Source organism: Homarus americanus, unplaced genomic scaffold, assembly GCF_018991925.1.
Source record: "Homarus americanus isolate GMGI-L3 unplaced genomic scaffold, GMGI_Hamer_2.0 scaffold18703, whole genome shotgun sequence".
Taxonomy (NCBI): Eukaryota; Metazoa; Arthropoda; class Malacostraca; order Decapoda; family Nephropidae; genus Homarus; species Homarus americanus.
Genome location: NW_024749779.1, coordinates 5258064 through 5278219, shown reverse-complemented (window position 1 = coordinate 5278219; position 20156 = coordinate 5258064). Strand labels below are relative to the sequence as shown.

The following is a 20156-nucleotide window of genomic DNA, read 5'->3' as shown; positions in this document are numbered from 1 at the left end:
GGCTTGACAATAGAGATGTGTATGAGGAGGAAGAGAGACGGCCGCGGGACCTTGGTGCAGCTGAGAGAGGAGTTCGGAGACCTAAAGAGGGATTATCAAGCACAGGTAAACAGGTTCAAGTGGGAGTCTCAGGCACACATTCAACGGTTCAGGGAGGAAACAAGGGGTGAATGTCAGGCACACGTCCAGCAGTCAAGGAAGTGTGAGGTCCAAGTGGGAAAAATAGGGGTACGTAAGTAGTTCAGAGAGGTTGATCGAGCCCTCCAGCTGAGAGACAAGACGAAGCCGACCGATTACAGTTTAGGGTGCATGGTAATGAGAAAAGGCAGGTCGTACGGGGTGAGTTGGAGGAGTTGTGAGTAGGGCAGAGGGGATTGGAGAGATGGTTAGGTCAGAGATGTGCGTTGAGTAGTGGTTGCTGTCATGAGCGGGATTGAGTTGCTGTCATGAGCGGGATTGAGAGTACGGTTGTAATGTCCAGGGCCTCACTAAGATGGACTGGTACATTGTCAGAGGGTTGGTCTGCCGGCATGAGGTTCGGAGACGTGGACTGAGTATTGTTTTGACACTGGTTCCTCTTAGCTCAAGGGCCAGGCAAAAGGAGAGCATGTTGGAGATGGACTGAGTATTTTTTTTGACACTGGTTCCTCTTAGTTCAAGGGCCAGGCAAAAGGAGAGCATGCTTGTTTTGGACTGAGTATTGTTTTGACACTGGTTCCTCTTAGCTCAAGGGCCAGGCAAAAGGAGAGCATGTTGGAGATGGACTGAGTATTTTTTTTTGACACTGGTTCCTCTTAGTTCAAGGGCCAGGCCAAAGGAGAGCATGTTTGTTTTGGGCTGGTATTAATTTTGACATTGGTTCTCTAGTTAAGGGCCAGGCAAAAGGGGAGCGTGATGTTCTGGTTGGATTGAGTTGGGCTAGGAAGAAATGGAGTTGCTAGCTGCGAGTGGAATAGTACAGAGTTGAAGGTGGGTTCTAAGTTGTTCTCTCAGCACATGAGGGCAGTGCTGTCTTTTTTTAGGGGGGTCGAGTGTTAGCGGGAGAGAAAAGGAGAGAAGAGAAGACGGGAATGCTGCATTTAGCAAAAGGGGTGAGGTGCAGTCCTTAGAACAAAATTTTAGGGGGGTCGTATGCATGTTTTCTCAGCACATGAGGACAGTGCTGTCTTTTTTTTAGGGGGGTCGATTGTAATATCCAGAAATTTCAGAGTAATTTCAAATGCCCCGCCATGAGTGATACTGAGCGTTCAAGGTCATCTGAGGGGAGGGAGCGCTGCCTGCTCGTAGCGAGAGACTGCGGAACTAGGCCTATATGATATTAAATGTAATTTACCGAATTAATAATGATGCGATTCATGAAGTTAAGGGACTATTATTGAATTTGAAATTATTATAGATCGTTTAGCAGTCTGAATAATGTTACGGGTGTCCCAAGGAGTTATTAGTTAGGCGGAAAATATATCACGTAGGCCCAAGCTAGCGCCTTGGGGAGACGCGACGCTGGCTAGGCCCAGTCCCGGAGAGCATTCACACAGACAAGACGTTCCGCGCGTCCATCAGAAATAGTCACGTGGCCTAGTCACCTGTGCTGCGCTATTGCAGTATAACAAGGTTTCCGTCAGAACCCACTTGACTGGAGTTGACCGGAGTTGACTGCGAGAGATTGACTGCCGTTGATGATTGAGGGTGGCGATTGTCGCCATTGGACCGATCAGTGTAGGCCTGTCACTGTTTAGCGGGGTAGCAAAGGATCTCTTGAGTGAACGAGTGCTCCCGACAACTAACACGACACAGGACCAGCATCAGCAGTGGGTGATCAGTTCTTACCACTCCGGTGCACAACCCCACATGTCCCGAGCAGCTAGTGAAACCCTCTTGCTAACGGGAAGCTAAAGTTTCTAACGGGAAGCTAAAGTTTCTCTCAACTGCGCAAGGTCTGATTGGCTCACTCTCTTCCTGCCCATGGACGCACTGGGAGTACACTGAGGCTATCTGAGTATATTAATGGTCACACACTGAGACTGTGAGTCTAGGACTCTAGGAGATACCTAGAGGAACATTTTATCTTCCTTATCACGGGTGTAGTTAACACCATTCCTCAGACTGATATTATCTTGACGTGTGTAGTTTAATATTTCTTAAATAATTTTGATAGTAGTGTTTTTTTTGAATGTTTGTGCCATTAAGTGGAACCAGAGTGATACTGTGATTTGATTCTTTTAATGCCTCTAATTCTTCATAATTCTGATCTCAGGTATAACCTTGTTCCCCAGAGCAGTGGTTAGGTTAGGTTAGGAAGTGTACACCTGTTGGGGTGCTATAATTTTGTTGAGTGATATTATTTTGCTGAAAGCCCTTAGGGCCTATTCATTGTAGAGTATTTAATTTCTTATCTTTTATTACCATTCCTCAGTGACTAATATTATTTTGTTGAAGACCCTTAAGGCCTATTCATTGTGGAGTATTTAATTTCTTATTTTTTAGTACCATTTCCTAAGTGACTGATATTATTTTGTGAAAGCCCTTAAGGCCTGTTCATATGTGCAATTAACATTTCTTAATACTTTAAATTTATTGTTGCCTGTGTTTCTAATAATTTCTATGTCATGTATAACTTTTATTCCCCAGAGTAGTGGTTAAAGTTTAAGTTAAGAGGTGCGCATATTGGTGTACCATTATTTGATTGTGTTTGTAGTGTTTGAGGGAATATAAGTGTCTAAATTTTACAGTGTGTCTCATTCATCCCAGTCACAGACGCTATCCTTCCACGGGTCACGGACAGTTCATTTTGTGTAGTAGATTTAAGTGTTCTTGTGCTGGTTCGGGATTTTTCTCAAAGGGGCGCTTCCACTGCCTTTACCATCTATTAAATTTTAATAAACCCCAAGTCAAGTGAGAAATTAAAGTCCAGCAAATTCCGACCGGTTACATATATATATATATATATATATATATATATATATATATATATATATATATATATATATATATATATATATATATATATATATATATATTGGTAAAATCACACAGGGAACCTTAGCTTTCGTCTTTATTCAAGACATCTTCAGAGGCAACTGAATTACATGGACGAGGAGAAACTTAAGTACACAGGGTGACCTTACTAAACGTGAGGTCAGGTCATAATCGTGTCATCCACTAATCCGCACACCAACACCACCACACACGCAGAGGAGCTTAAGAGAAAGGGCGACGTGACTAGTCAAGTTAAGTCAGGTCAAAAATATGGGACCCACTAATCATCTATCCTACATCTAACTCCAAGGCTTTCAAAGCATTTTTAACCTTGGGCCACTGACAAATAAATTTGTGCAATATATTATCAGTTTTGTACTGACCATCACTAAGGTTTATAGAATTCAATTCCCTAATCAAACTAGCTTCAACCAGAAGTCTTTCTGTGACACATGATGATTTGTACACCTCTAAGCTGTTTTCCCAATCCATGGGATGATTATTATTCCTAACATGAACGAACAGTTCACTGCTTTCAGATGCTGTTCTGATATTGTACTTGTGCTGTTTGATTCTGAGTTGTAATGCTCTCCCAGTCTGTCCTACATAATTTTCATTACAGTTGTTACATGGAATACAATAAACACTTCCATTTACATTCAAAGTTGGGCTATTCTTGATTAATATATTGGCAATGGTTGAGTCATACTTAAAAACAGCATTATATTTAATAATTTAAGGGACTGAACTCACGGGACAAATTATCCACGTTTTCATTGTGGATCTACATTATATATATATATATATATATATATATATATATATATATATATATATATATATATATATATATATATATATATATATATATATATATATATATATATACTGATACACTGTTAAAAATTCTTTGGCTTGCATCATGTCGTGAGTATGTATAATTTATTTATTAGGTAATCCCTCCACAATAACGGGTCATAGTTGGTAATAGAGGAGTCAAGAAGTGTAGTAGCCTCAAATATTGAAGTGCGTGTGGCAGCGGTGTACCGGAGTAGTCTGATACTATTGTTGCCAACAGTGTCCATACGTTTGTATAATGCACATTATTCAAAAGTACAGTGATGACCGGAACAGATGTATGTTTGTATGTTAGTATTACTGTACATCTTTGTGTGCTAGAGCGGTTATAGGTTTGTGTTGGTAGGCAGACGTAGATGTACGTACTTTTTAGTTTGTCTAAGGCAGTGGTTCTCAACCTTGTTTGCCCCATGCACCCCTTTCACCATATGTCAGAATGTCATTCCCCCCTCCTTTCCAAGATTGTCTGCCTCAAAAAGTGCATTCCAAATAATATGAATATAATAGTGAAAATCCTTTATTTTTTCCACATTAGTACATATACATTTACAATTTTACATGGATTATTTTTATAGTGGAGTTTTACAAATTAAATGCCAATTGAAAATGTTGATGGATTTATAAAACTTGAATAAAAGTAAAATAGTTTTTTTTTTATTTATAATGAATTACTTAACAGACCAAACTGAAGCATAATGCAATAAACAAAAAGTTCAATAGAATACCAGGATATTGTAAATTTGTAATTAATTTTATTCAGATGAAGATTACAGTCAATGAGAAACCTGTGATTGTTTTTTTCTTCGCCAATTCTGGGATACGCGGAGGAGTGCTTGAAAGGGCACAACGCAGGTCATTTTCTACCTCTAATCTACTACGTTGCTTCGTTTTAATTTGCAACAGAGTTGAAAAGCCTGACTCACAAAGATATGTCGACACAAACGGAAGCAATGCACGGATAGCTCTTTCTGCCACTTTTGGGTAGGAATCGCACATCAAGGGCCAAAATTCTGTGATTGATTTCTCATCGAACATATCTCTTGCTCCCGAATCAGTTTCCCCCCCCCCCTGAAAACCTGAATTCCCCCCTGGTTGAGAACCCCTGACTTAGAGTGATGTACTACTTAGAGCAGGGGTCACCAAACTACGGCCCGTGGGCCGGATCCCAAGTCCTTCCCCGGCTCGTGGTAGCTCCGCCTACGCTCTGACGTTACCAGAGCTTTCGTTCTGGCTTGCAAGTATTGAACAGAATGATTATGCGGCCCGAGCTGTCATTCTTTCAGTTATCCCGCCCACTGTAAAAAAAGTTTGGTGACCCCTGACTTAGAGTGATGTACTACTTAGAGTGATGTACTACCTAGAATGATGTACTAACTCGAGTGCTGTGCTACCTAGAGTGATGTACTACCTAGAGTGATGTACTACTTAGAGTGATGTACTACCTAGAATGATGTACTACCTAGAGTGATGTACTACTGAGTGCTGTGCTACCTAGAGTGATGTACTACCTCGAGTGCTGTGCTACCTAGAGTGATGTACTACCCAGAGTGATACTACCTGAGTGCTGCTACCTAGAGGATGGCCCAGAATGGTGTACTAACTCGAGTGCTGTGCTACCTAGAGTGATGTACTACCTAGAGTGATGTACTACCTCGAGTGCTGTGCTACCTAGAGTGATGTACTACCTAGAGTGATGTACTACCTCGAGTGCTGTGCTACCTAGAGTGATGTACTACCTAGAGTGGTGTACTACCTAGAGTGATGTACTACCTAGAATGATGTACTACCTAGAGTGATGTACTACCTAGAGTGATGTACTACCTAGAGTGGTGTACTACCTAGAGTGATGTACTACCTAGAATGATGTACTACCTAGAGTGATGTACTACTTAGAGTCCTGTTTAAGACGTGTGTGTGTGTGTGTTATGAAGACGGTACATAGTGTTTTATGGGGGTTCGAAAATTAATGGCATGCGGTCTTTGAACCTTTGATTATAAAATTACAAAAAGTCCATTGGGTTGAGAGATATCTTTGTATCTCCACAACTCGCTTAGAGTCTTGTATGATTACGTTTGAGTTCCGTAGACACTAGAAACATCTTTACGTAAACACACACACTTCCTTCATAGGGTAAGGACGTGAGTAGTCGGCGCCGTGGTCTCTTGACAATGGAGACAGCTGCCAGCCCAATCTGTCGAGCCCAACCCCTTCCCCATCTCCTCCTCCCCAACTGGATTTATCCTCCCACAACTGATATACAAAAGTGACAATTTTAACTCGAAAAAGAGAAACAACTGTTAGTGACAATTGGGCTTATTGACCTGACCCTTGACGTGACACACCCAGCCCGCGGTACACCTGCCACCACCAACACGAGATGAGAACCCAAGAAACATTCCCAAACTACAACAGGAGAGAAATGAGGACTGCCTACTCCACCCAGGTGAGGAACTATGCATTCCTAACTACATCACATAAGGAACAAGAACCATCTCCAACACCCTGTGTGAGCTGGAGGACCTACCCGGGCCACGTGATGTATCTGGCTAAACAGCCAGGCTTGGCGGCGACATCGAGTCACAAGAATGTCTACAAAACCAGCTCTATAGTTAATCTATATGTTGACTCTGTTTCTTATGTTTCTGTATTGAAAGCTTTTGTCAATCAAGTGATACACTCCCCGATTCCACCATAAGTAACTTATCATCTCTGTTCATTGTATATTTTCAGCCTTCGGGCTGCCATGTTATCTTAATAAATCGTTAATAAGAACATAAGAAAATAAGGAGTCTGCAATAGGCCGGTTGGCCTGTGCATGGCAGCTCCTGTCGAGAGTTACAACCACTCTCTATCATCCATGAATATATCCAGCCTCCTTTTGAAACTTTCCATCGTTCCAGCACTTACTACAAAGTTGCTAAGCTTGTTATTATTATTTTACTTTTACACACACACACAGGTCCCCTTTGAACCTTTGAAATGAACCTTTAGCAAGTTATTAGGAATTACTGTGACATCAACGAAGGGATATTATAGATATGAATATAAGTTACAATAATCAGCTTAGTTTCAGTCGTAACATGGAGGTGGATATGAACCATTGTACAGTGCTGAGGTTACCAGTCTCAGTATAGGGCAATAGAGTTTCGCCATCACTCGGTTTACGGTGTATACGAGTAATAGTTGCAGTTTTCTTGTTAATGGCCATTATTCTACACTACCTGCAATATATCACGGGGATTAAACGCCGAAAAGTCGTAAACGCTGGACAAATGAAGCCCATGATAGATAACAGGGAAATTTTCATACCAATATTTACAGCGTTTGTGTACATTTATTTTCCACGCAAATTAAACGCGTTATCACAGTTCACTTTCGTAAAAAAAATGCTTGAAATCTTGAAATCATGATATTGTCGTGTATTTTATTGCATTGAATTGGGAAGAATTAAAGAAATTCTCAATTCATCATTGTGAAATCGTTTATTGTCGTGTTTTAGAGAAAATACAATACGAAAATAGAATTTAGTCAACAAAAGGTCATTCTGATGTCATCACCGAAGAAAAACTATCACTAAATTTGAGCTATACATTCAAATGACTCGTGTTAGCAGAATCCCTCTCTGTCTAATTTACATTCGATTTTTAGATTCTCATTAATAGGTGACATGAAAATCCACTCATATTAAATAACAATTTCATCATTTGTTAATTCATGGCACATAAAACTTTTTTATGTAATAAATATTAACTTAATGGTATTTTCCGCCTCATGGTGGCGTGGAAGTGCACTTTGTTTTATTACCCTTATCATTTATCTCTGAAGCCACTTTTTCGGCCATCACCTGTAAACTATGAGAGACTTGCCAGATTTACAGTCAGGGTCTGGAATTCCTGCAAATGTTTAATATGAGGTTACTAATTTTTAATGTATTTCCGCTCTCGGGGGAAATTGGATGGGGTCTCTCAGGTGGAGTTAGGAAGGGGTCGTCACTCAGGGGGAGTTAGGAGGGAAGTCTGTCAGGAGGAGTTAGGAGAGGAATCTCTCAGGGGGAGCTAAGAGGGAAGTCTCTCAGGTGGAGTTAAGGGGGGGGGGGAGTCTCTTCAGAGCATGCAATAATTGCATTCTTGGAGGCGATGAGCGATATGGACGTCTTTCCGTGTATACGCTCTTTAAGCTGAGGTTACTTCGCAAGAGGAGTTCTGATTGGTAGCAGCTGGTCTCTCTCCACCAATTGAACATGTGGTGCTTCATGGATGGACGTGATGACATTTTTTATTAAATAACATTTTCCTCATCACAATTTCGGCGTCCAGAGACATGAAATATATTGGTGTTTTATGGTCAACTGCCACCTGGTGAGTGCCAGGTTGTCTGCCCGTTAATGGCCACCATCACCAATACCACTTTTTATGACACTCACACCAAACACACACACACACACACACACACACACACACACACATACATATATATATATATATATATATATATATATATATATATATATATATATATATATATATATATATATATATATATATATATATATTGTTACGAGTTGGGGATTTAGAATATAGTTAAAAGTCTACCCAGATCCCAACAGGCAACAAAAAAAAAAAAACAAAGACAATCGGACTATAAAAGGGTAGACAAAGGATGCGAGTTTTTGTTGTGTATAATAAAAGTACCATAAATTCCTTAACAAAATATTCAGCTTTCTATAATTTACCCTTAACCATACTTAACCTAAACATTAACAGTATATACATATTTATACAACATACAATAATTTGAAGCAAGGTGGAGGTGGGGAGGCAATATAAGATTACAAATACTTAAGTGCGGAGCTGAGATGGCTGACGAGTAAGGCTGAGTATTGTAGAAGACGGTAGGTAGTCACTGTGCCGTAGGTTTCCAGGATAGGTGATCCTGTGGTCACTTCCCAGAGTGAACTGAACTTTCCTCGATCTGGATCTGATGAAGAAGACTTGGAGGAGGTGACGCAACAACCAGGATATGGAGAAGGGAAACCCAGGAGTGGTAACTAAGACTAGTCATACTCGGGTTTCGTCCCTAGATGGCGTTGCTCGTGGTGCTGGGTAGGTAGATCAGGACAATAGATGGCGTTGCTCGTGGTGCTGGGTAGGTAGATCATGACAATAGATGGCGTGGTTCGTAGTGCTGGGTAGGTAGATCATGACAATTGATGGGGTGGTTCGTAACAACTATATATATATATATATATATATATATATATATATATATATATATATATATATATATATATATATATATATATATATATATATATATATATATATATATATATATGCTGATAACCATAGAAAACGAAAACACGAAGTTCCCAAGCGCTTTTGTGTGTAATTCACCTACTGTGATTTACTTGCATATATATATATATATATATATATATATATATATATATATATATATATATATATATATATATATATATATATATATATTTCTAACCTAAAAAAATATTGAAATACGCGGCAGGTTATGACACACGTTACCACTGTTGCAACAAGGTAGCTTGCAGGGCGGCTTATCTCTGACACAACAAACGAAGGCGTAAGATGAACTTCATATCTGAGGTCTTTGTATGTCTTTTAACTACAGTACACCAGTATCGAAAACAGCAACAAAAAGCAAAAACTAAAAACTAATAATATTTTTCTGGTATAAACAAGCGAGTAAATTGTAGCCTTGCACGCTGCGCTGCCATTGATAATTAATTATTCAACATTATAATTACACGTTGATAATCTAATGAACACATAGGAGTTGTCTAACTATAAACAACCTTGTTGCTGGAGGTCGCCTAAATTATTCAGATTCACAACATTGGGGAAGCCATCTTTTCCTGTGAAAGTCCTTCACGTCTTACCGTTAACAAGCTGTGTTGGTTCTGAATATTAATTAGGCAAAAGAAAAAAAATCGTCGTCAGAACATTCCACGTTTTCTACTTTTATCATTTAAATAAACTCGAGGAAAAATTATGGTCAATCAACATACAAATCAACAAATTAAAGACTGGGAAGTGTGCAGGTGACGGGAGCGAGATGGGACTATAGTAAGAGGTAGGGGAGGATGTTGACAAGTTGGGGTAGAGGGGAGGGGAAGATGGTAGGTAGGGGGGGAATTTAACTAGTAGGGGAGGGGGAATGAGGAAAGGAAGTAGTAAACAAGTCAGAAGGGAATGAAGCATGGAGGGAGAGAGGGAGGGAAGTGTGGAGAAATGGAGGGGTGGAGGGAAGCAGGGAAGCAGGGATAGAGTAAGAGACGAAGGGAGAGACTGAGAGGTGTTTGCGTGTACCCTCACTGGTGTAAAACGTATATTCTTGATGTTTGACCTCTTGCAATTTTGAAACAAGTTGTGTACATAATATTATTGCTTAATAGCGATAACTTCTATGTATTGTTCTTTTTGTGACTAGTTACATATACGAATTAATTTCCATTTAGTTCTAGCAATAAAAAGAAAAAGTTACATTTATTTGGCAAAACCATCAGTTGCGTTCTAAAACTCAATCTAGCAAATCTCTTGGAAGGGCAGGCAATATTGTACGACCAGCCTCTGGGTCATCCGCACCTCCCTATCTTCAAGGGCGGAAATGCATGAGGAAAACACACACACACACACACACACACACACACACACACACACACACACTGTTTACGGCTCGAAGTGACGTATTTTCAGTGGTGGCGTCTTCACATTCAGTTATTGGACGTTTCGTATTCGTAAGTGACGTTTTTCATTTCGTAGTGACAGATGCAGCCCGAGGTGACACATACGGAGAAAAGTTCGACAAGGAGCAGTCTAGTGGCATCTTCCAACCTTGCTACATAAAGGAATTTGAAGAGACAAACGCGATATTCATATGAAAATCGTCAATAGAATTACGACAAAATAGCCGAAACGAACAATTTTTTTTTCGATCTCAGTGGACGATATTATGTTGTGTGATACATTGAACCTTTGAACTGAACCATATTATTTGACAACTCATTCATAAAACTTGAGCTGAATGGTGGTTAAAAGTTATGTCTCTCATACTTTCTATAGAATTACTAATTTAAATAAAAGTAAAACGGATAAGTATAGGGATTGTCTTCATATAACACGTCTTCCAAGTTATCCCTAAAAAATTATGCCTTAACACGTAAAGTTCTATAAAAAAAAATTACCGAGAAGAAATATATGAAAGCGTATTTATTACATGCTCAACAACACAGCGTTAGATAACAGGTAATGCATAATTATGAATGATGTGTCACGAGGGTATTCCCGGTACATGCACGTCATACCTTCTAAGTCGCCACATAATAAAGTACAAGTAATGAATGAATGACACGTTCCAATATCGTACAATCAGCTCCGCGAAGCAGACTATAAAGCTTGGCATATGTCACCAAACTATTTCTCATGGACGTGTAACAGGCCACTAATATTGCCGGAAATCACTGAAACTTAAAAAAAAAGTAATTTGAATGCAAATTACAGCATCAGTTGCATTTCAACACGCCTTCGGGCCCCAATTTTTTTTAGTAATAATGTAATACTCAGTTATTCATGATGTATTACATGTCAGGATTTTTTGCATGGTTAATTGAAGAGATGGTGTTGTATAATATTTTTTTTAGGTTTTCGGCCATAAAGGAGTGCATTAACTTATTACATTTATAATTATAATTCGTGCTTGAGAAGATGAAAAACAGCGAAGCTAAGTTGCGTGAAACAATCTTGGAGACAAATTGTGTGTCGTCCCTCTCTGTGTTGTCATTAATCTATTGCTCCCTCCTTCCCTAACTGTACGACACACATGGGGCTCCTTCCCTCACTGTACGACACACATGAGCCTCCCTCCCTCACTGTACGACACACATGGGGCTCCCTCCCTCACTGTACGACACACATGGGGCTCCTTCCCTCACTGTACGACACACATGAGCCTCCCTCCCTCACTGTACGACACACATGGGGCTCCTTCCCTCACTGTACGACACACATGGGGCCTCCTCCTCATGGACACACATGAGCCTCCTTCCCTCACTGTACGACACATGGGGCTCCTTCCCTCACTGTACGACACACATGAGCCTCCCTCCTTCACTGTACGACACACACATGGGGCACACGACACACATGAGCCTCCCTCCTTCACTGTACGACACACATGGGGCTCCTTCCCTCACTGTACGACACACATGGCCTCCCTCCCTCACTGTACGACACATGAGCCTCCTCCCTCACTGTACGACACACATGAGCCTCCCTCCTTCACTGTACGACACACATGGGGCTCCTTCCCTCACTGTACGACACACATGAGCCTCCCTCCTTCACTGTACGACACACATGGGCCTCCCTCCCTCACTGTACAGCACACATGAGCCTCCCTCCTTCACTGTACGACACACATGAGCCTCCCTCCCTCACTGTACGACACACATGAGCCTCCCTCCCTCACTGTACGACACACATGAGCCTCCTTCCCTCACTGTACGACACACATGACACCTGGCCTCCCTCCCTCACTGTACGACACACACATGAGCCTCCCTCCCTCACTGTACTCACACATGCGACACACATGAGCCTCCCTCCTTCACTGTACGACACATATGGGGCACCCTCTTTCACTGTACGACACATATGGGGCACCCTCCTTCACTGTACGATACACATGGGGCACCCTCTCTCAATGTACGACACACATGAGCCTCCCTCCTTCACTGTACGGCACATATGGGGCACCCTTCTTCACTGTACGACACACATGGGGCACCCTCCCTCAATGTACGACACACATGAGCCTCCCTCCTTCACTGTACGACACATATGGGGCTCCCTCCCTCACTGTCCGACACACATGAGCCTCCCTCGCTCACCCTTCTCCACAGAACGTCACAAATGAGGCTTTCCCATTTTAAAGACTTATTAACTACAAATTGTTGAAAAGTTCGTAGGTCAAGGCATTATAAACACCACTACGAACAATTCACACAACCACGACAAAGGTCACAGTAGACACAAGGATGATGACTGGGTATGGACTCACAGAGCAGCAGCAGTGTTAACAAGCAGCGTCCAAGCTCAGGGCTGAACTTGCTTACATGTTCGATATAAATCTGAAAAAGCGAAGACAAAGCTGCTTATGATTATATTAGTAATCCATTTACCGCATATTAAAGGTGGTGTTCGCAGTTGTCTTACATCATGTTGAGGTGAAGAATACGTAGGTGACTGGGAGTGCTCTCAGTAACCTGCTTGTGAACCAACACATAAATTGTCTGTAATATGGCGTGTAAAACGTCTCTCTTTAGTTGGTGTAGCTTAGCTTAAGAAAAACACGAGACATGAGTGTACAAGTCAGTGTCCAGGGGAGTACAGTATAACACTTCTAATAATAGTTGACCACTTCCAGTGTGGGGTCGCTTGAAGTTTAAGTGTGAAAGTTTTTCTCTCCGATTTGTAGGTAAGAAAGAAAGGAGTGGGAGCATTTATCATTTATATCTTACTGAGTCATTGACACTATTAGTGTTATATATAATTTACGCATTTTTATTCTACTTCCTTTAGGTTTTATGGAAACGTCTGATGATTCATAATATATTTTTTTTACATATTTTAAACAATTTATCTCTGTATAGGTTGTAACAAAACGTATTTTAACACGTATTACTTTCTCAGAGAGAGAGAGAGATGATAATTTTTAGGGTTACTTCCTATACGTGGACTTAATATGTGTGGCTGTACCCACTCAAGCTAATTTTACTGAGACAAATAAAAAGAAAATCAAATCCCGGGCAGCGTTGGTTATCCCAGGTAGTGTTGAATAAACTCGGAATAAAAAATTGGTGATTAAAAGTTTGGATTCCTTAATTTGTGCAAGAAATAATGCTTTTGTTTAACAGGGAAATTAACACGATTGAGAGCGTTAAACAAAGTTATCTTATGGTCTAATATGCACTAGATAAATACACTCTTGAGCAGCTCTCTAAACCATATATATATATATATATATATATATATATATATATATATATATATATATATATATATATATATATATATATATATATATATATATATATATATATATATATATATATATATATATATTACCTTTTCAAAGAAACAGTATGTCCCTTTATGTAGGATGCAATATGATTAATTTAGTGTTCATGTGTACATGTAACGTGCCTCACACTGCACACACCTCAAGGTTACGAGAAATGCTAAAAGTGCAGGGGACTCATTTATCTGTCAGGTTGAAGAATACTCCAGTAGGTGCTTGGCTGAAGGAGGTATAGAGGGTAACTCTTCTGTACCTCTCTGCTATTTCTTTACTCTCCTCATTCCGCTTCTTCTCTCGTTACCTCGTTTCACCCGTCTTCCTCTTACCCCTTCATTAAACACTTCTTTTCCTAGTTCTACCTTCGTTCCCTCTCCACTTCAATTCTTCACCTTTCCATTTATCGTTCGTCCTCACTCCTTCCTCTCCTCTTATCCCTAAAAACTCCAATATCAAAATGTTAGAGGCACTACAGGACCTCCCTCGCTCAGCTTGGCTTCATATATAACATTTACTGATGATTTCCTGTACATATTCTTTCTTCATTAACTTCATCAACAGCTCGTCAGGGGAAACTAGATATCCGTCTCATATCTTAAACGACCCTCCAACACTCGTCATCTGAAGAGCTGTTGGCATTCAGGCTGTCACGATAAAACCCTTTAGTTAATCTCTATCAAAATGATTTCGACATTGCTTATTCCTGGAAGCCATAATTGCCCCAAATTCGATACTTTTGAAGTTTTGTTATTTCTCTCCTTTAGGTTCTATTCACATACTAATGACTTCCCACATATACAGCAAGACTGATTCTTTAATTATGACCGTAGTGATGTGTGTGTGTCACCCACGTGTAATGGAGTCGAGGTTCATTTTACTATGTTTCTTTTTGGTTAACACTGACAATTTCTAGTCGTTATTGTACTGTTACATTATTAAATTCACTACACATACATACAATTCCTATACCATCAACAAATATGACGCTCCGACATAAAGACGGGAATAAGGCAACGTACCATCAGGCTCCCCACTTAGAGCGCTACACACGCCTACACACTGCCTCGGGCGCCCAGATGTTGCCGATATAAAGGTGTGAGGCGCTCTCAAGGCACTCGTTCAGTTAAACTTTAGAAAATGAAACGGAACCTAGTAAGGATAATATTTTCTTTCTATTATCACATGTATGGTAAAATTGACACTTTCACATAAGACTTTCTGCTTTACTTAATTTAGGTTAGGTTAGTTTAAGTTAGTTTAGTACTGATGCTATTGTACACTACTTCCATCTATCCCCAATCAAATTCCAGGTGCCGCGCGGGGAGCGTACTCTGGAATGTGAGTTTCGAAAGGTAGATATATAGTATGGTTGGTGCGATTGCTTTCTTGCTTGTTTGATTTTGTGCTTGTCTAGGCGGTATCTCACACACTTTTATTTAGGAAGCTGAAATTCAGACAATAGTGGCCAAGTGCTTTGAAATTTTATTCTATCTTTTTAAGTTTCTGGATCCTATTTTGTTCATGGTTGTTCAGATATAGCGTACCATTACTTGTTCATTAAAATTCGAATGTTAGCGAACAATCAGCATTATAATGAATTTCTCGCCTTCGTAAATGATACCTAGAAATTGTACATGACACCTCTGAATTACTCATCAAAACTATTTGGACTAGCGAACTTCCTTTAAAGTCACACTTGTTCCATGTGTCTGTTAAAAAGAAATATATTAATAAGGAATAAATTAATAATAAATAAATAAATTAGAAAATATATTAGTGGACGGCTATAACAAACATAAACCAGAATAAATATATACTGATTTCGGTAGAGCATTTCAAACAAACTTCCTACATAATTCGTCGAAAAAATATAGTTAGCAAATATCTGTGGTTGAGCTTCCCCCACTCCTCCACGATGTGCCTCGCGGATTGACGTTTTTCTCATTGGCTCCTCATGATGGGCGAGTGGGAGGAGTAAGTGGCGGGCCAGCGCTCACCACCCCATCTTCATCAATCATCTCCTGTCAACCACGCATCGAGCTGTGCCTTGTCCTGCTGTACATGAAACGTATTAAAAGAATATCAACTACACCAATTTGTTTTAAATAGTAACCAAAAGATGGAATACAATACGTCTTATTAACACACGAACACGCACATTACCTACCACATAATTAACAAATCAAGTTAACAAGAATCTATATTAACTCACTGTAAACGCCTAGCTGGAGTGTACTGTTAATGTAACTCACTCCAGAGAAGCGCTAATCAACATCAAAGAGACTGGAAGACGTGGAGCGAGTGCTGACAACATCACCTGTGTGAAACTAAGAAACTACAAAGCACTACGTCTGTGTTTATGCCCAAATCTGTAATAATTGTGCTGAAATGTCTTAATATAAACTCTCTGGCTCTGAGACATAAATCAGAATATGTAACTTGATCAAGGAACCAAGACATCATACACGTGTACCTGGCCGTGACGGTGAACACAGTGACAGTGGTTGGGTGCAGTCATCAAAGGGAGAACAACCAAACCCTTATGTTTATTAAATTGCATGACTTAAATCACGGCGCTGGAAACTTCTTGTACTTGGGAAGATCGTTCAAAGCTCAGAGTATAATCCTTCAACAATTCCTACTTCATCATTTTCAAATGTCGAGATTAGATTTTGGCCTTATGGTCTGAAGCTGAACACTACAGGACATGAAGAATATATGTGACCATTGTCGTGTTGGAACACAGTGTTGCCGAGACCAAGTGTTGTGGGTCAGTCAACACGGAATATTTAAACAAACCGCCGTTGGTTCAGGAGACTGACACGTGTTTACAACGTCAAGAACCTGCAGCGAAATAACTGTTAGCTTTTTGTGAAAACTCACAATATGCAGATTCTTTACAAGCGCAGTCATGCAAACGAGACTGCGAGGTGGTTTTGTTTATTCCTTTACCCATATACTGTATTTATATCACGTGGTCACAAGTTTCACCCAATATAGGCAGGTCTGACAACAACCCTGGGATACAAAAAAAATAACAATCTGTCGATAGTTTTGCCTTGTCATCCCCCAACATCAATTTTCACAAATAAAAAACTTTAATCCATTATTTGGCTATTACGTCTTATATTCAACACCGTTTTCCAGTGAATTCGCCTGAGAGAATAACCTATTCTATAGGATGACTCGGGTGTCTGGACGTCGATGTTAGACAGAGGTTATGGCTGGTATTTCCCATTCGGTGGTTTAATTGCCATGATTATGTTCACTGACGATATAGACGTCGTGTTCAAGACTACAAAGTCACACACGTTTACTGACTATAAGATATGGATTTCAGGCTTTAAGTTGGATTTGTGTCCTCACTTGAAATAAACTATTTTCGTACACCAATGTTGAAATTCAACTGAATTCTTTAATTTAGGTTCCTCATCCCCCCGAAAAATTCGAATACATTTTCTCCATTAAGAAATACAGACACACACAGTTCTAAATATCCTAACTAAAACCTTTACGTATACCAGTTATAACCAATCTGAGGTGATCCCGGTGCATTCCGGCTCCTACACGTCACTACCCCTGACTCTCAACTGGCGGCGCTTCAGCCCTGAGAGTGGCCATTGAGTCACTGGGGTAAAGCGATTATCCCGGAGACCATAGCTGTGTCTCCTTTAATGGCGGGAGTGTGAGCGTCCACTCGAGCAACAGCGTGTGTTTGTTGGGGGTGAAATGGACATACGGCCGCTGTTAGTCCTGTGTTCATCCTCGCTTTAAGGTGTCATGAGAATTGGTCAATCTATTTTCGTGTCTCTTATTTTCTTCCTAATTTTTGGCCTCTACTCGAAATACACCTATATTTTGTAGAGATGATAATAATAATAATAATAATAATAATAATAATAATAATAATAATAATAATAATAATAATAATAATAATAATAATAAAAAGAAAAAAAATAATAATAATAATGATAATAAACACATGAAACTTGAACATAAAGGAACATAAAAAGCAGAGAGAAAAAATCTGATGATGATTACAGAGTTAAGGTTTATGGCGCCCTGAAACCAGCTGTCCCTTGAGCACTACCCCTGAACCCAACTGTACTTCGAACACCACCCTTGATACCAGCTGTCTCTTGAACACCACCCCTGATATCAGCTGTCTCTTGAACACCACCCCTGATATCAGCTGTCTCTTGAACACCACCCCTGATATCAGCTGTCTCTTGAACACCACCCCTGATACCAGCTGTCTCTTGAACACCACCCCTGATACCAGCTGTCTCTTGAACACCACCCTTGATATCAGCTGTCTCTTGAACACCACCCCTGATACCAGCTGTCTCTTGAACACCACCCTTGATACCAGCTGTCTCTTGACCAGCTGTCTCTTGATATCACTTGAACACCACCCCTGATATCAGCTGTCTCTTGAACACCACCCTTGATACCAGCTGTCTCTTGAACACCACCCTGATATCAGCTGTCTCTTGAACACCACCCCTGATATCAGCTGTCTCTTGACCCTGATACCAGCTGTCTCTTGAACACCACCCCTGATATCAGCTGTCTCTTGAACACCACCCCTGATATCAGCTGTCTCTTGAACACCACCCCTGATACCAGCTGTCTCTTGAACACCACCCTTGATATCAGCTGTCTCTTGAACACCACCCCTGATATCAGCTGTCTCTTGAACACCACCCCTGATACCAGCTGTCTCTTGAACACCACCCCTGATACCAGCTTTCCCTCTAATGGCAAGATAGCCGACACATTAAGATTGTATCCACTTTGCTGCACCAAGTAGGTATTTCATTTCCCGTACATAAAATCAAACACATAATATGCCTGACTACCTTTCACGCAAATGTGAATAACAAAGCGTGCGGCCAGACATACTGCCTCACACTCCTGTACTCACGCAGTTGACAATAAGTTACCCTCTATGTACAGACCTAAACAAAGAATTTATTTGAAATACTCTGTACTTCCAATGTCTTAATATCCTGACCACGGGGCTTAGTTATACAGACCATTTGTGAACTTTACTCTGTAATTCTTTTGCGTTACTGCCCACAAGATGAGTATGGGGTGCTCAATAAACTAGCCGCTCTAAGTGGCGGAAACAAAAACGCCTCTCGAACACCACCCCTCCTAGTTAGTCTCCAGAGACCACCTATACACAGGAACAGAGCCACAACAACAGCCCAGGACAGGTGTATTGAGTTTATTCTGCCACTCTACGCAAATCGAAGACAGTAAATGTACCTCACATTGTTTTTGTTACCCATCCTTTGTATTACACTGTTGAGCGTCATTTTATTTCATGAGATATTTCACGTTGTCAACTAAGTACAGGTACTTTATATATCCACTAAAAAATTATAATTAACAGATCTTAAACTTACTTAAAAATTACTTTACGATAACTTGGTCGAGGGAGGAACAATAATTTCTGAAGAGATCCTGTAGGCCTGAATTCTTGTTAGGGACATTGCGGACACAGAGACTCAGGAATAATTTAACAGACAATGATTTATGGGCGAACACCTTTGATCTAGAAATCAAATTGAAGAACAAATAAGAAACGAAAAAAAATATTTAACATCAATACATACTGTAGACTAGATAAGAAACAAACAAACAAACAAAATAAGAAACACGTAAAATATAAAGTGTTCTTATATTTACTGAAGTGAAAGGACCATAAAGGAAAAACAAACAAACCAAGATGGGAGCAATATGTATTCAGCACACTGTACTGTACACAAGGCTCTCGGTGCACTGGGAGGCATTGTGGCCGGCACTTTCCCATCTCCAAAGTTAGGTACTCAGGCACAACTGGGTATGCCCTGGGCGCGAACCAATGACCTTTGGAACAGGAGGCGAACGCTTTATCCCACAGAGCTATTGCACCGCTTTGAGAAGATGGAGAGAAGAGAAACTGGAAGAATGTGTTTAAATCAATAATGTACAACAGGGGAACGACGGGAAGACGGAGACAGCTAGAATGAAGTGATCAATCAACCAGGAGTCTCAAGAACCACTCCTTCATCAGCCAGGTGTCTCAAGAACCACTCCTTCATCAGCCAGGTGTCTCAAGAACCACTCCCTCATCAGCCAGGTGTCTCAAGAACCACTCCTTCATCAACCAGGTGTCTCAAGAACCACTCCTTCATCAGCCAGGTGTCTCAAGAACCACTCC

General features: G+C 40.4%; 1 protein-coding gene across 1 annotated transcript; it reads right to left on the bottom strand.

The window, feature by feature from the left end:
• Positions 1–17997: 17997 nt before the first annotated feature.
• On the bottom strand, positions 17998–19269 carry LOC121853832 (keratin-associated protein 5-4-like). The gene is made up of 3 exons (XM_042348208.1): positions 19220–19269; positions 18474–18702; positions 17998–18336 (listed from the first exon to the last, which is right to left on the bottom strand). Exons 1-3 carry the CDS (start codon positions 19267–19269, stop codon positions 17998–18000), a joined length of 618 nt encoding a protein of 205 aa, XP_042204142.1.
• Positions 19270–20156: the final 887 nt, after the last annotated feature.